Raw genomic sequence first — 15984 nt, 5'->3', positions numbered from 1 at the left:
ACTGGGGGTGTCAAGGGTTAAGCACAAGCCATGATGTGGCGTTTGCACTTTAAGGGGCATGTTGTGCTCCTTCTTTGTCCCCCCTCCTGCTGCTCAAACCTGTGTTTTATAAAGCTGAGCATAGGGTGAGGCACTTTCTCTTGCCCCGCACCATCGGTAAGCAGTAACACCCTCCCTCCCTATTGTTTGTTTTGTGTTTTTTGATATTTCTGTTTTCTAGAAAAAGTGAAGTAACAGCTGGCGGTAAAAAAAGGAGAATGGGTGGAGATTGATGGTGATTTAATGGAGGCTTGGAGATTTGCCCAGAAGACCCAGTGCTGGTTGGGAGTCCGGCCGAGCAAACCGCTTCAGGCAGCTGCGGTTTTGCACCAAAGAGAAAAAAGATCCAACAGTGGCGTTCAATTGTTTGGAGAAATTGTTAAACTAATCTTAATAAATAGCTGTGACCTTTTCTGCCCAACAGGTAGCCTCGTGTCATTTGTTTATTAGAGTTTATAACGGGTATTTTGTGTGCTACCTAAAGTGCCTTATAGGTGGGGTTAGGTATGTTGTGTTTACTACCTCCTAGTCAGTGCCAGACAGGCAAGGATTTTCGTTTTGTGATTATTTTTTTTTCTTTCTTTTCTTGCAAAATTCTACTTACACATACCTGCTGCTGTTTGCCTGGTATTGAAAAGAAGCGTGACCTTTGACTCCAGCAAAGGCGATCCCTAACCGATTTCTTACAAAATGTACAGTATGTATAACCTAAAGGGATACAGGTTTCAGGTTTAATGGTGATGTCTCCAATGTTAAAAGTACCTCCCTGCTCATTTTCTGATTGTGTTGTTTCATTTGGTGAACTTTATGAATATAGATAACTCAAGTAAAGTAGATCAGGGAAATATCTGCAGGTTATAGGCCAAAAAAGGCCTCTGATAAAAAAAAAGACCAGAAGCCAAACTCACTTGCTGTTGGTGTGTTTATGGCTGGAAGGGGGACAATGGTTACCGGATGTACTACTCTCCTGATATGTGTTACAATTACAAGCGGTCCCCTACTTAAGAACACTCGACTTACATACGACCCCTAGTTACAAACGGACCTCTGGATATTGGTAATTTATTGTGCTTTAGTCCTAGGCTACAATAAACAGCTGTAACAGTTATCACATGTGTCTGTAATGAAGCTTAAAGGGGTATTCCAGGAATCAGCATAATTCATATACAAATGGGCACTCAAAATATAAGCTAATGTGTAATTAGTTGTTATTTAAAATTTTGATCCCATTAGCAGAAAAATGCTGATGAAATACACTGTAATGAAGAATTAAAATGCTACTGGCCCTTTAATCAGTCCGTTAATTTCCTCTGCGCGGTCCGTTGCAGGACAGAAGATGGCTGCTGGTCACATGTCCACATCACATGTCCTGCACCTGCCTGGGCAGGTCATGTGATCACCACTAAGTTTGGCTGTAGTCGGTTGGTTGAAGTGCATCCAGTATGGCCGGTCTGTGGTGATGACAGTTACACATCATTACTATGGTAACGGAGCAAGAAAGTCTGTTATATCATCACTGGGAGCAGAGCATAAGAGGGAGGAGGAGTTACTGAGAACTAAAGGATCATGGAACTTGTAGTTTCCAGTGGCGGCCATCTTAGTAATAACTCCACCTACTTTAGAGAGGCCATACATTTTGTAAATCATAAAATCTAATTATTTAAACTCCGTTTTGTTCCTAATGACATTGAGTATTGTTGTATTCATTTATTTATATCATCATGGGTTTTTATGTCAGGCGTTCATATTCCCGGAATACCCCTTTAAATGTTAATCCTGGTTCTTATGACAACCCAACATTTTTAAAATCCAATTGTCCCAGAGACCAAAAAAGTTCTGGCTGGGATTACAATGATAACATATACAGTTTCGACTTACATACAAATTCAACTTTAGAACAAACCTCTCGTATGTAACCCGGGGACTGCCTGTATACATTTTGCTTATAGAGAACAAATATGTCAAGTTATTTGTCTCCATATTGATGTGCCTTAGAGATTACATTTTATATTAGTGTTATTGCTGTTACCTTTCATCTTATTGTACAGATTACATACCATTTATTTTAGGAAAGGAAGGAGGAAAATCTTGTCTGCTACATTGTAGACGCTGTGATGGGAGATCTACTGTGCAAAGTGAAACCAATGCAAGACGTGTGCACAAATCTAATACATTCTTGGCAGCAATGTCTAGCAACAGCTTGGAGACAAAACTAGGTAAAGCCAAGCTGTGTGCAGGCCACTCCATTAATAATGCGGATTGTTTGCTGAGCAATCAGGACAGGCTTAGTAAACAGCATTGGAGTCAATGGCAGCCTATTGTGGCCATCCGCTCCCTCCCTGGTGACTGCTGATGCTTTCACTCCTCTTGCTGCCTCTCCTTATTTCTATAGTCACAAGCTCTGGGGCTGCTATTACTATTACCTCTTTCAGGTATACAGCAGAGATGTTTGTTACTGTTCTTTATGGAGGTAAGTAGAAACGATAAAGATCTCTCAGGTTAAGGAGGATAAATCAGCTTATTGCTCTTGTTAGTGTTATAATGTGTCAGGATGTGGTACAATATTACTGATAAGACAAAAATATATTTTTATATATACATATATAATCACACTTATAACATGATAATATAAACCAACCAGAATTGGCTCATATGTTGCATTTTAATTTCTCTGCAGACTCTGAAGAGATGCTTTTTAATATCAACTGTAAAGTTCAACTCCTGCTGGAAAGTATCAAACACTCTTGTCATTATGAATATGAAGGTATGATGGAAACTTGGGGTACATATGGCTAAGCTGATATAAATATAGAAATTATATGTATGTACCCTTCATGTATTCACTAATTTAGACATGACAACAACTTAAAGTCAATGTACCAGGAGTTTTAACCATACAAAGCAGAGAAATAACATTTTTAAGGTGTGTGTGTGCCTTAATTTGGAAAAATACACTTGTTTGGGGGACTCGCTGATTATTTGTAAAAACCATAGTTAATTGGTCCAGACGACAACACAAAGTGATATCTTCATCAGGCCAAGGATTGTGACTGGCTGTGCAGGATACAAAGACTAGTATATGAACTTATAAAGAGTGTTCTGCCAGTGTGGAGTCCCCAAATAATGCTTTGGATCCTGCACACTACCAATCCGGAAAGTTTTATCTTGGCTTGATAAAGACTTCACACTGATGTCACAACCCATTGCCTACTAAACAAATAAATTATGGATTTTAAAACTAATGGGGCACTGGAGTACACTAAAAGTGCATTGTCCGTCGCTGGAGTACACTAAAAGTGCATTGTCCGTCTATAATGCTGCTTGCGGCTATTCACTAAGATCGTGCACCTGAAATCATGAATGTGTTGCTTCCCCGCTCAGGCCCAACAGAGTTCACCAACTTTTTTGTGGTGCATCCTAAACATAGGACGTGCAACACAATTTAAAAGTTAAATACGGCGCTTGGTCCGAATCAGTCAGGCACGCCCCCTAATTTGTTTCACATGGAAGCTGTCGCAGCAAATACTTCTTAAATACCTGTACAAGCCGTTCTGGCCCCGAAAAAGGTGCACAGTCCAACAAAAGTGTGCAACGTGACACTTAATAAATGAGCCCCAATCAGTTCCCCAAACACATGTATTATTCCACCTGGAGGCGCACCCACACCCCTGAAAATTTTATTCTCCCTAATCTTTTATTATTTTTGGGATGCTATTCCATACCCCAAAACTAGGCAGCATTCAAAAGGTTGGAAACTCCTTTGTAATTCTTCTCTACACTCCTGTATACAGTTGTTGTTATTTATTTTTGTACAGTAATTAAGCAATAGACTATGTTAGATACCAGTCCTTGAGATCTTTGTTACTGTATACTAGGTATCATGCACACAGCCATATATGGGGGCCATGAAATAGTCCTTTCAGCTCTATTGTGCATTGTGATGGCACAGTGAGCACACCATGGTCATTTCCACCTGGCCAAAATTGGCAAAAAACGGTCTCCAATTTGTGGACCAATTTGGCAAACAGCTATGTAATATTTAAGTAGTTGCTATACCCTGAGGAAGCAAGACAAACGGAATGCACGTGGCCGTATCTCACCCCCAGACATTGACATTTCATCTCATGGGTAAGCACACGGAATATACTCTTATATTTATGACTTCATGTGTATAATACCCCTCGGCATGTAGCATTAACATTTGGCTTTGAGGCACTAGCACTTTGTGGATATATAATATAATATGACTCATGACTTATGACACTAGGCAGCTATAGTGCATCAATTGATAAATTATGAAATGTTTCTGATGTGGTGTAACATGGACCTTTGGGAACATCTCAATTATGATTTTTGTAATTGGAGTGTGGCAGTGTGGCTTTTAATGTGATATGTTAATAAATTACCGATACACTATTTTTAAACTACTTTGGGGTTTATGGATTTTGACCAATAAACACTAATATTTTTTTTCATTTGGATTCAAATTATTGATAGAGTGGGTTCGAGTAAAAAGCATTCCTAAGATAAGGGACTTATCCTGTGCTTATAATTTAGTGTTTTGTAATACTACTGTAATATAGAATAGCATGTGCCAGTGGCACATTGTAACGAGTCTGCAGATGCCATATAGCACGGGTGTCAAAGACAAGGCCCCCTGGCCTTCAACACCATCTGCTGGCACATTGTCACTGTATTAGCAAATTATGACTAATAATGAAAAAAAATAGAGTGATAAACATAAGGGGACTATAAGAGTCTCAGACTACAAGAGGCAATACCCAAAATAAAAATGTATAAATAATGATTAATATGAATAATGTTTCCTATTTGGTTCACTGAAACTATTATATATAAATGTAATTGTCAGTAGGATCAAAAGTTACACAGTCCTGTACCCATTGTGCATGATTCTAGGGGCAACCAAGATGTTCATTCAAAGATAGCCTTGTGAGAGATAGCTACCCCACAAAATAGGCAAGTCTAAAACCTTAATTTTAATATACAGGCAGTCCCCGGGTTACATACAAGATAAGGTCTGTTGGTTTGTTCTTAAGTTGAATTTGTATGTAAGTATGTATGTAAGTATGTAAAGTCTGTATACTTTATCATTGTAACCCCCAGCCAAATTTTTTTTTGGTCTCTGTGACAATTGGATTTTAAAAGTGTTGGATTGTCATAAGAATAAGGATTAACAATAAATCTTCATTACAGACACATGTGATAACTGTTACAGCTGTGTATTGTACCCTAAGGTTAAAGTACAGTAAATTGCCAACATCCAGAGGTCCATTTGTAACTAGGGGTCGTATGTAAGTCAGGTGTTCTTAAGTAGGGGACCGCCTGTAGCTGAATTGTTGTGCTTGTTTTTTTGATGATATGTTCAGCATTCTGGTTGCTCTCAAAGGGCTCATTGTGATGGTATTGCTGTATTGACATTCGGCCACCATAAGGCTGATGTGGCCCCTGGTGAAAATGAGTCTCCTGGTGAAAATGACACTCCTGCCATATAGCCTTGTGTCTTACAAACACCCAAGTCTGTCATGGCAACCAATTGCCGCTCCCTGATGACTTTATGAGGAACGACTATCGCAACAAAGACGGTGGTTCCCAAACGATGTCAATGGAAGCAGCACTTTTTACAAAAGTGAAAATTTCTTTATTCACCCATGAGTCAAATGTACAAAAACACAACGTTGGAGCTTCTCCATGGATCCATTATCAAGTGCTTGTCTAAACTCAGTCCCCCAAACATTTCTTAATGTATGCTTATACATATATTATAAATTATATATATTTATTACAATTATCATTATTTATAATGTTAGAACTGTCCTGATGAATAGTCAACTTGTGTACTACAGGAGAAATAGAACTTGCAGATGACACTGGACAAGTGAAGAACCTTGTAGAGAACCAGCAACGCTATGCCAATGAGATCCTCCTTGAAAGGGAGACCTGTGTCCTGCTTGCTGTGACCAGTAAGTATTGACATCAATGTAAGGTTTAAGTACAGAATACTAATAAGGACCATTTATAACTGTGTAATGTGTGTATTTTGCTCCAGTGATGTCCCCTGCCTTCTCCAGAGGAATTAAATCAATAATCATCTACACTTTACATTTTACATTACATTAAGATATTTAGTGGCACTTTACAAATCAGAGTAAATGTACAATTAAAATGGGGCATTGTACAGTACCACGCTAATAATTGATTAAAAATAGGCCCAAGAGCTTATGTTTCACGCCTTGGAGTATAGAACTTGGTGTTCGTTAAGTGGATCGGGTTCTCATATTCATCATCAGTAAGTGATAATTTACAGTGAGCTGATAACTTTTTCATTTCACTCCACATCATTTCTCTTTTTCCAGGGTCCTCAGACTCGTCAGATGTCATATTTACCCCATTACTGAATGATGATACCATTGTAAATAGCAAATTTTTAGGTAAGGCTATGCCCTGGTAACTCTATATTTCACAAACAATTTCTCTATTAATCCACTTAAATTTAATGGGCCTCCAAAAAAATGAATTCCGCACAAAACATTCTAAACACTGTAACACTAGGCTCTTCTTCAGTTGTCAATAACCTCCAAGAAATTCCTAAAGAAGAGAATATTTATTAAATATACATCCACAAAACACATATATATTTTTTTTCAATCCATATAATGCTTCCATTGTATCCAATATATAGTAGGCTACTGTCTTAAAATAAATAAGGGGCAGAAATCTTGAAATTGTGGAATAATAGAAGCGTAATGAATATTACAATTTTTATTAAACTAATTGTTTGCTTGTGGTGTATGTAAGTTTAATAGGAAACCAATAAAATTATTCAACCAGTTGATTGCAGCTTAGTGGAGAATGGACCCAAGCAAGTCCCCTCGCTAGAAATTCGCAGGAAAGCGAGCTGAGAAATGTCAGATTAAAGTGTTGATTCAATGACTGTAATTGTATGTAATACTTCATCACGGAAAGATACCAGAAGCGATGGGTAGGTTATGCCTATAAATGAGAAGTATGTGTGTATCTGGTGGGAAGTAGGAAAGTTTCTTGTCCCGGAGCCAACTAAGGCACTTTTAATCTGTAGACAGACAGGAAGCTGCGGTGGTTACTGTGAATGAATAATATCGCCCTCTACAGGAAAGGAGAGGATTGTAACGTTATAGTATTCATTGTACTGCTATTATATTTGTACAATGCCAACTATCCTCCCCGAGGCAAACAGTCTGTTTAGTCTGACCTGCATGTGATTTACATATCATCTCTCCTGGTTTCATATCTAGAATAAAAAAACTGAGTGTTTTCTTTGTTTTGTTATGGGATTTTGTGGTTAAATCAAGGACTTTGTGTCTGTTTATTATGGATAGGAATAGCTGGTCAATTTATTTTACATGTTGGATTCTGCCGCCTATGTACGAATGTATCGTTTTGTACACTGTTATAGACGTTATCAAGAAAATATGCAAATGTGTTTTCCAGGATGGGACAAAGAATACATTGCTTCTTTTTGCTACCTTGAAAAGCAGCTCCCTTAGCATAAAGCATGACTTTTAGGAAGCCTAATGACATGATGTGGGATTAAAGCCAAACCAGCATATCTATTCAAGAAGAAACAGATTCCCAACTGTAGACAGCACTGTTTCCACATGGCTTTGTCTCTTCAGTACAGCGTAGAGTTTGGCTGAGACAAAACATTCTCAAAACAGCTCTGTATACAGTTTGGGAATCTGTTCCTTCTGGATAGAATTACTGCTTTGGTTTAAATCCCACATGTCAGTCATGCTTAATGTTAAAGGGAGCTGCCTCACAAGGTAGCAACAAGAGGCATTGTTTTTCTTTGTCCCATCCTGAAAAATTGTATTTGCATATTTCCCAGAATCCCCTAGTGGAGCATCAATGGCTAAAAGTCTCCACACGCCTACAAGTCGGCTTTAATTGTAAAGTCTCTGTAAGGAAAACTCTTGCTTCCTGATCCTAGTAAGTAACATTTGGAATCTCGTATTCTAAGTGTCTACTTTCTCATAAAATAAGTCTCTTAAGTTGTTGTAATGTTTGGGCTAAAAGAATTTTCCTATTCAATTTTTATTAAAAAAAATCACAGCAATTTTAAGATTACAGCATTAATTTATTTTGTATCACACAAAGCAGGGTGCTTTATCATTAGGAAGGCTCCTTGAGACAGTTCTATGACCATCATATGTATTAATGTGGCTTTGGTCTTTTAATAAATCTGTTTGCAATGTTCTCATTCACTGCTTCCAATACAACCTACTTAGACTGAAAATTGCATGGCAATGGGGCAGATTTACTTACCCGGTCCATTCGCGATCCAGCGGCGCATTCTCTGCGGTGGGTTTGGGTCTTCAGGCGATAAACTAAGGCAGTTACTCCAACGTCCACCAGGTGTCACTGCTGCGCTGAAGTCCGCCGAGGTCCGCCGGAGTTCATGATCCGTTGCTGGGTGAAGGTACGCGCCTGTCCAGCAACACTTTTTTTTTTAAAAATGCGGCGGTTTCTCCGAATCCGTCGGATTTTCATTCGGCCCCCAATTTCCGTTGCATGCATGCCGACTCCGATGCGCCACAATCCGATCGCGTGCGCCAAAAAACCCGGGGCAATTAAGGAAAAATCGTCGCAAATCGGAAAAATTTGGGTAACACGTGGGGAAAACGCGAATTGGGCCCTTAGTAAATGACCCCCAATATGTTAACTTATTGCTTTGCTTTTAAATAGTATAAAAATGACTACAATGTAAATATTTCTCTAAAGAAAAAAACTATTGGTAAAATATGGCGGTCTATGAATGGTACAGTGCTACAGTCTGAATATCTTTGTGTAATCTTACAATTTTTTTGTAGCAAAATTGGGAAACTGGGGAGAATCCAAGGACTCTGGTCGTAAATTGAAATCGAAAAAGTCTAACAGAAAATCTACTGTTGTCATTTCCACTCCTCCTGAAGGTAAAACATGAGAAAACAGAAAAAGAACCCTTACAGAAAAGGGATCCATTGAATTACATAAGAAATAGAAGTGATAACATACAACAGAAAAGAGCGGTTGTGAATTCCTTATCACACACTAGATTATAAGGGCGCAAAGCAGTAACAATGTTGCATCTTGTATTTCAAGCTATTTTGACATTGACATTAATCTTTTTCTTCATTCTTTTGTAAAAGTGACAACCAAACAATTTGCAACTTTTACCATTTATGTATAAATAATTACCCTAATTGCATATGCAATGCATAAGTTTTAAGTGGGTAGAATATAAGATTGGTTAGAAAAGATTTAGGTGTGTCTTTTGGGATATACGTAAGCTGAGGTCAGAAGTAACAGTGATTTTCTCAGCAAACATCTATTACCAGGGAAGTGTTGGAAAGTCATCATTCAGGTAAGATTATTAGCTGGTCCCAGTGACGTCAGTGGGTCACATTTACTAAGGACCTTGCGCCTGTCAGACTTTTCACATTCTTTCATATGCAAAATGCTTGTATTTAAGAAGTGTCTGACCACATATGTATCGCATACAACCCTTTTGTGGCACGGCTGCACTAGTCTTCACACAACACAAATTTTGTCACTGAAGGGGGTGTTCCGGTGCTCAGTCGGACAGTGCGCTATAATTAACATGGAAAGTCTGACAGAAGTGTGTCGCACGCCTCATGTTAACGGTGCCCCAAAAATAACTTTTGGTCGGGGCATAAAGAATGGGCGCCACACTTCATGAATCTGGGACCCTAGCACACTACACAGGCAAACTGCACATGCTTTTTTTGTTTGTTTTAATTGTTCTTCATTATGAAATTATTTCCAACTAAAAAATGGAAAAGGACTGCAAAGGTCACCTTGCAGTGGAAGTTTAATCACATGTTCATTAGAACCTCACATTTTACATAGAGAAATATCTATTTCAGATTTTCTATATTTACATATATCTTAGCTTTCTCTGCAAAGTGTTGCTGTATTCTGTTTATTTGCTTATACTTACTCATCATATCATAGATGCCACCAGAAATTATATTTCTTCCAATTTTTCTCTAAACAGTACCAGGAAAACAAGGCACGTCTGTCCGAAAACGATCAGTTAAACCATGAGAACTGAGCTGACATCCGATCACAGCCTCTTTAATGGACTGGAACATATTCTCTCTACAAATACATTCTTTAGATTTCTGGACAAGATTTTGTTATTACTGTGAAGAACTTTCACTTTCTCAAAGCACTCAGGAGGCATCTATGTTGGAAGTAAAAAGAATATCTCATGATGTAGGTAACAGAAAGAAAATGGTGTGCCATAGTGACTGCAGCATTTCAATGGGTTGCATTGCAAAGGTAGGTACTCTACTTACTTACCTGACTATCCTCCAGTCAAATGGCACCCTGCAATTGTGCTGTGGGGTGCTGACAGAGGAACAGTAAGTGAAGTACTCATCATTTGGAAGAGGAAGGGTTTCATATGCTGTCAGACAGTAATACTGACAGTTTATAATAGACTGCACTACTAGAGCAGTACTTTGCATAAATAAGCAATCCAATGATCACATGTTTACGTCCACGATTGACTAATTAAACTCTGAAAAAAAGTTAAATGAATTTCAAAATAAGTTACAAAATTACAGCAAGAAAAAGAATCAGTAATATATTTGTTTTTAGCAAGTGCACAAGAAAACAAAACAAAAAATTATCCAAAAACAAAGAGGGCCCTCACTTCTATTGTTCCATATGACTGTTTGTAATGTAATATTATATTTGTATATGCCCCCTATGATTTTTAAGAGCTATGGAATTTGATGGCGCTATATAAATAAAGATTATTATTATTATTATTAAGATTATAACCCCAAAATGCTATAAGTTGCCCTTCAAAAAAAATCCACTCACACCTTAAATATTAAATTATTATGAGTATTCATTGTACAAAACTCAATAAACTTGTTTTTTAAAACTTGTACAAATGTGGAGTCTCCAGAATTGGACTGACATGGGGAATTATATACAGTGGGTAAAGAAAGTATTCAGACCACTTTAAATTTTTTACTCTTTGTTTCATTGCAGCCAGTTGGTAAGATAAAAAAGTTATTTTATTTTTGCTCATTAATGTACACTCTATACCCGATCTTGACAGAAAAAAACAGACATGTAGATATTTTTGCTGCCGTGTATATTGGAATATAAGGAGATCCCAGTAGAAGCCGAGCACCTAATTTTGGCACAAAAAAATGGGAACAATTATTGACTCCGGTATAAGCCTAGGGTGGGAAATGCAACACCCCCTCATAAATAAAATGTCCAGCAGAGCCCCCCCTTTAAAAAAAAAATGTCCAACAGAGCCCCCCTTTAACACAGTTGTTCTGAAGCCACTGCTTTGTTATTTTAGCTGTGTGCTTAGGGTCAATGTCTTACTGGAAGGTGAACCTTCAGCCCAGTCTGAGGTCCATAGCACTCTGGAAGAGGTTTTCATCCAGAATATCTCTGTCCTTGGCCGCATTTATCAATTTTCAATTGCAACCAGTCGTCCTGTCCCTGCAGCTAAAAAACACCTCCACAGCATGATGCTGCAATCGCCATGTGTCACTGTTGGGATTGTATTTGACAGTTAATGAGCAGTGCCGGGTTTTCTCCACACATCCTGCTTAGTATTAACACCAAAAAGTTCAATCTTTGTCTCATCAGACCAGAAAATCTTATTTCTCATATTCTGGAAGTCCTTCATGGGTTGTTTTGCAAACCATGGCTTTCATTTGTCTTGCACTGAGGAGAGGCTTCTGTCGGCAAACTCTGCCATAAAGCCCCGACTGGTGGAGGGCTGCAGTGATAGTTGACTACTGAGCAACTACTGCACAGTGATCTTGCGGTTATTCTTTACCTTCTCTCACCAAGGCTCTTCTTCCACGATTGCTTAATTTGCCTGGATGGACAAGTCGAAATAATTTTGTAACCTTGGCCAGATGTGAGCCTTGCCACAATTCTTTCTCTGAGCTTGAAAAGTTCCTTAGATCTCATGATTCTCATGTGTTCTGACATGCACTGTGAGGTTTTATATAGACAGGTGTGTGCCTATCCTAATCAAGTCCAATCAATTTATTTAACACAGCTGGACTCCAATGAAGGAGTAGAACCATCTCAAGGAGGATCAGAAGGAGTTAAGGGGTTGGCAACTATTCCTCATGTTTTTTGTAATGTGTGGGGGTCAGGATATTAGTCAATTTACCAATATACATTGGTAAAAGTTCTGCTCTGCTTTCTTGGTATGACAAGTAAAGCATCCTGTATTTTACCTCATCAGCCACACATTCCTGGCCATAAAATGGCCGCAGATGGAGGGTCATGTGATTTCTAACTGTCCATGAACAATCTCTAGTTAGAGATCACATGATGGGCTAATCCTCACCTCCCCTTTATCTTTTAAAAAATTTTGTTGGGCTAGTATGCAAATTTTCAAAAGAGGCTACTGGGGGGTGAAGTAGCCGGAGCTGAGGCTACACGTCGCGGCTACTCCATACCCCAGTAGCCTGTTGAGTTCTGCCTATCCTGGCCTCTTCAGCGCAACGCTCCTTGTAGAGCCAGGGTTCTGCGCATGCGCAGTAGCTCTGGCTTCAAACCTGCGCAGAACCCAGGTTTGCAGACGAGTGTGCGCAGCTATCAGGAGCTGCTTGCTGAAGAAGTCCGGGTAGGCGGAACGCAAGAGACTACAGGTGCATGGAGTTGCAGCGCCGTGTAGCCTCAGCTCCAGCTACTCCACGCCCCAGTAACCTCTTTTGAAAATTTGCATATTATCCCAATAAAAGTTTTAAAAAGATAAAGGGGGCATGAGGATTAGCCCTTAAAAGGGCTATCCTCACGTCTCATAGAGGCGCCTACCACCCGATCTACCTTAATAGGTAGATCCACGGTGGTAGGTTTCCTTTAATAAATTAGGTAATGAAGTACAGAGTGTACATTAATGTGAGTGAGAAAATGTAATGAGGTCTGAATACTTTTCGTACCCACTGTATAATACAGGAATCTGTAACCTGCCACCTATTTAAACAATTCACCAGCATGGGAAGGACCTGTGAAATACATCAATCAATAAGTGGTGTCATTCTCAATACAGGCAGTCCCCAGGTTAAGTACAATATAGACTTTTTAGCTTTGTACTTAAGTTGAATTTGTATGCAAGTTGGAACTGTATATTTTACAATTGTAACTCCAGCCATGTTACAGCTGCCTCCATCCTGGGCACACCACCACTTTGCTTTTATGGGGCCCAAACCAATGGTCGTTTACAGTGTGGGTGATTGTCCCAGAGAGGGAGGGGGTCGGCGGAGAAGGCTACTCCGATGACTACTATTAACAATAGTACCTGCATCATGCAGGTACTATAGCTAACAGCACTGCGCAGGATGTCCTGTGCAGCGCCTGTGACACAGGAAGTACTTGCTAGTGCTTCCTGTGTCACTACTGTGGGAGCAGCCCTGAGGAGCGAGGAAGAGGAGTGGTGGCACCACATTCAAAACTCTCGCAGACAACACAGGGACTTCCTGTGAAAAAGCCCCGCTCACCAGTCCCGGCCTCCTGCAGCGAAGAGGACTCCCCTGATGGATTCCCTGCCTGTCCTGGATCTCCTGCTGGATATCAAGCTATTTCAGGAAAGTGCAATGTGTATATGTATGTATCTTCCCTGTGTATATGTGTTTTGTCATGTGTATGTATGTGTGCCTCGCAGCAAACTGCGCTTGCGCACCTTCTCTGTGCTTTTCAATGAGGCACATCGAGCCACCGAGCAGCGATCTGCGCACTTGTTGGCATGGAGCCGGGTAATCTTATTCTGGGGATATTACACTAACGGAGGGGAGCACAGGTGACATTCTAACAGTTATGTAATGTACTCTGCAGTGCCTATTGGGACCTGTCATCAGTGAAATTCTGCCTTCTGGTGACAGGTTTCGCTTAATAATTTGAATAAGATTATATGAGTAAAAAGCACACTATGCTTAAAAAATGGATTCAGACTTTATATGAAATAATTGATTAAGCAGTGTGTGTATAAATGATATATAATACATTTTTTGTAGGGGCCCTGTATAAAAGCATTAATTGGGTAAATGCATTAATTAAAGGGGGCCATATATAAAATAATGGGGGAACCATATATTGTGCAATGTATTGGGGGGGCACCATATGTAATTAAGGGTACAATATGTATCAGGGGCTGTAGTATAATATATTGGGGCATGTGCTACCAGGAGCTGAAGACATTTAGTGGAAAAGCCACAAGTTATGGAGATTCTGTCCCTGAAGGAGAAGACCTGTCACCTGTGAGGTACTAGATGGCACTTCTGTACGTGTCTGATCATTATTGTATTTACTGACTAACCTTCTAGTGTGAGGCAGCGCTCAGGTTTTGTACTGTTATATTCATAGGGGCAGATTTATCAAGCTGTCTGAAAGTCAAAATATTTCTAGTTCCCCATGCTCCCCAACCACAGCTCCCCTTTAAAATATTAATGAGCACTGGTAAAATGAAAGCTGTGATTGGTTGCCATGGGCAACTAGAAATAATCTGACTTTCAGACAGCTTGCCCCATAGTGTCCATAGTGAACCAGTATGACTTGTCTATGTGGCATGGGTGATGATATTGATCATCAGTTATTGTTATGGTTTTCAGCATTTTCTTGTTGATAACGTTAGTACGGACAATTACATCTCTAACCGCAGCCCAACCATCAGCAGAAAGCCTGGGCAACCATGGATAATTCTTATATCATCCCTAATATTAGTGCCGGAGATTTTATGACTCCTGAAAAAAAAACAAGATCCCACGGTATGCGACGGCTCTGAAGCCGGCACACATGATGATGTCATCGGATCACGTATGCAGGCTTCAGAGCCAGAGCGTACAACAGGCGCATGTTGAAGAAAGATGGCGGCTGTTCCTGCGCTGCTTCGGGGGAATGAGGAAACGTGAATTTTTATTCTTTACCGGAGGGGTGGGGGACAGGGTAGCTGGGGAGTGGGGCAGGGTAGCTGGGTGGTGGGGCAGGGTAACTGAGAGGTGGGGCAGGGTAGCTGGAGGGGGGGGGCAGTGTAGCTGGAGGGGGGTAGTGTAGCTGGAGGGGGAGGGGGTAGTGTAGTTCAAGCCGACCTGGAGCCAGCCCTGTGTACTGTGACAGTACAACTGCACTGTGCATTAACTCCCTATACAGTGACATTACTGTGTATTAACCCCCTTGTGCTGTGACATCACTGTGTGTGTACTAAACCCCTGTGCTGTGACTTCACTGTGTGTATTAAACCCCATTGCTGTGATATCACTGTCTGCATGTATATTAACCCCCTGGGCTGTGACATCACTATTAGTGTGTATTAACCCCCTGTTACATCAGTGTGTGTGTGTATTAACCCCTTATGCTGTGCCTTATAGATTACTAAGGAGAGGGCCTACCTACTGAAAGGAGAAGACCTACCTAATAAATTACTATGAGAGGAACCTGCATAATGGATTATGGGTGCACAGTGTGGGCAGTTGTGTGAGGTGTATATATATATATATATGTGCAGAGTGGTCAGTTGAGGGGTGAGGAGTATATATGATATATGGGGGCACAGTGTGCTCAGTTTTGATGTGAGGGGTATATGTGATTTATGGAGCACAGTGTTGGTCAGAATGGACTATATATTTGTGAAATTATTGGTAAAACTGGTTTGTGTATAGTGTCTTATTATCAGTATGTTGGTATTTTCTTTATGTTGGAATATTGGTTTTATGGCAGTTTTATTTGGTAACACTATTGTGGTATTAGTGTTTGGTAACGGTATGGTGATATTATTAAGTAACAGTATGGTAGTATTATTTGGTAACCGTATGGTGGTATCATTATTTGGTAACAGTATGGCTTATGGGTAACAGTAGAGCTAAAATGTAATGTTGTTTAGCAATAGCCTCACAGCCC

General features: G+C 39.8%; 1 protein-coding gene across 2 annotated transcripts; it reads left to right on the top strand.

The window, feature by feature from the left end:
- Positions 1 to 2244: 2244 nt before the first annotated feature.
- LOC140135276 (uncharacterized protein CXorf65-like) lies at positions 2245 to 10228 on the top strand. Of its 2 annotated transcripts, XM_072156545.1 has the most exons (6): positions 2256 to 2509; positions 2717 to 2803; positions 5904 to 6020; positions 6414 to 6488; positions 8907 to 9008; positions 10094 to 10228. In XM_072156545.1, exons 1-6 carry the CDS (start codon positions 2392 to 2394, stop codon positions 10141 to 10143), a joined length of 549 nt encoding a protein of 182 aa, XP_072012646.1. In that variant the 5' UTR covers positions 2256 to 2391; the 3' UTR covers positions 10144 to 10228. The 2 variants fall into 2 exon arrangements, with proteins under 2 accessions (XP_072012647.1, XP_072012646.1); XM_072156546.1 differs by lacking the exon at positions 6414 to 6488 and having other exon boundaries at positions 2245 to 2509.
- The last annotated feature ends 5756 nt before the right edge of the window (positions 10229 to 15984 follow it).

Source organism: Engystomops pustulosus, chromosome 6 (genome assembly GCF_040894005.1).
Source record: "Engystomops pustulosus chromosome 6, aEngPut4.maternal, whole genome shotgun sequence".
In the NCBI taxonomy this organism is placed as follows: domain Eukaryota; kingdom Metazoa; phylum Chordata; class Amphibia; order Anura; family Leptodactylidae; genus Engystomops; species Engystomops pustulosus.
This window is presented reverse-complemented; position numbering and strand designations above follow the sequence as displayed.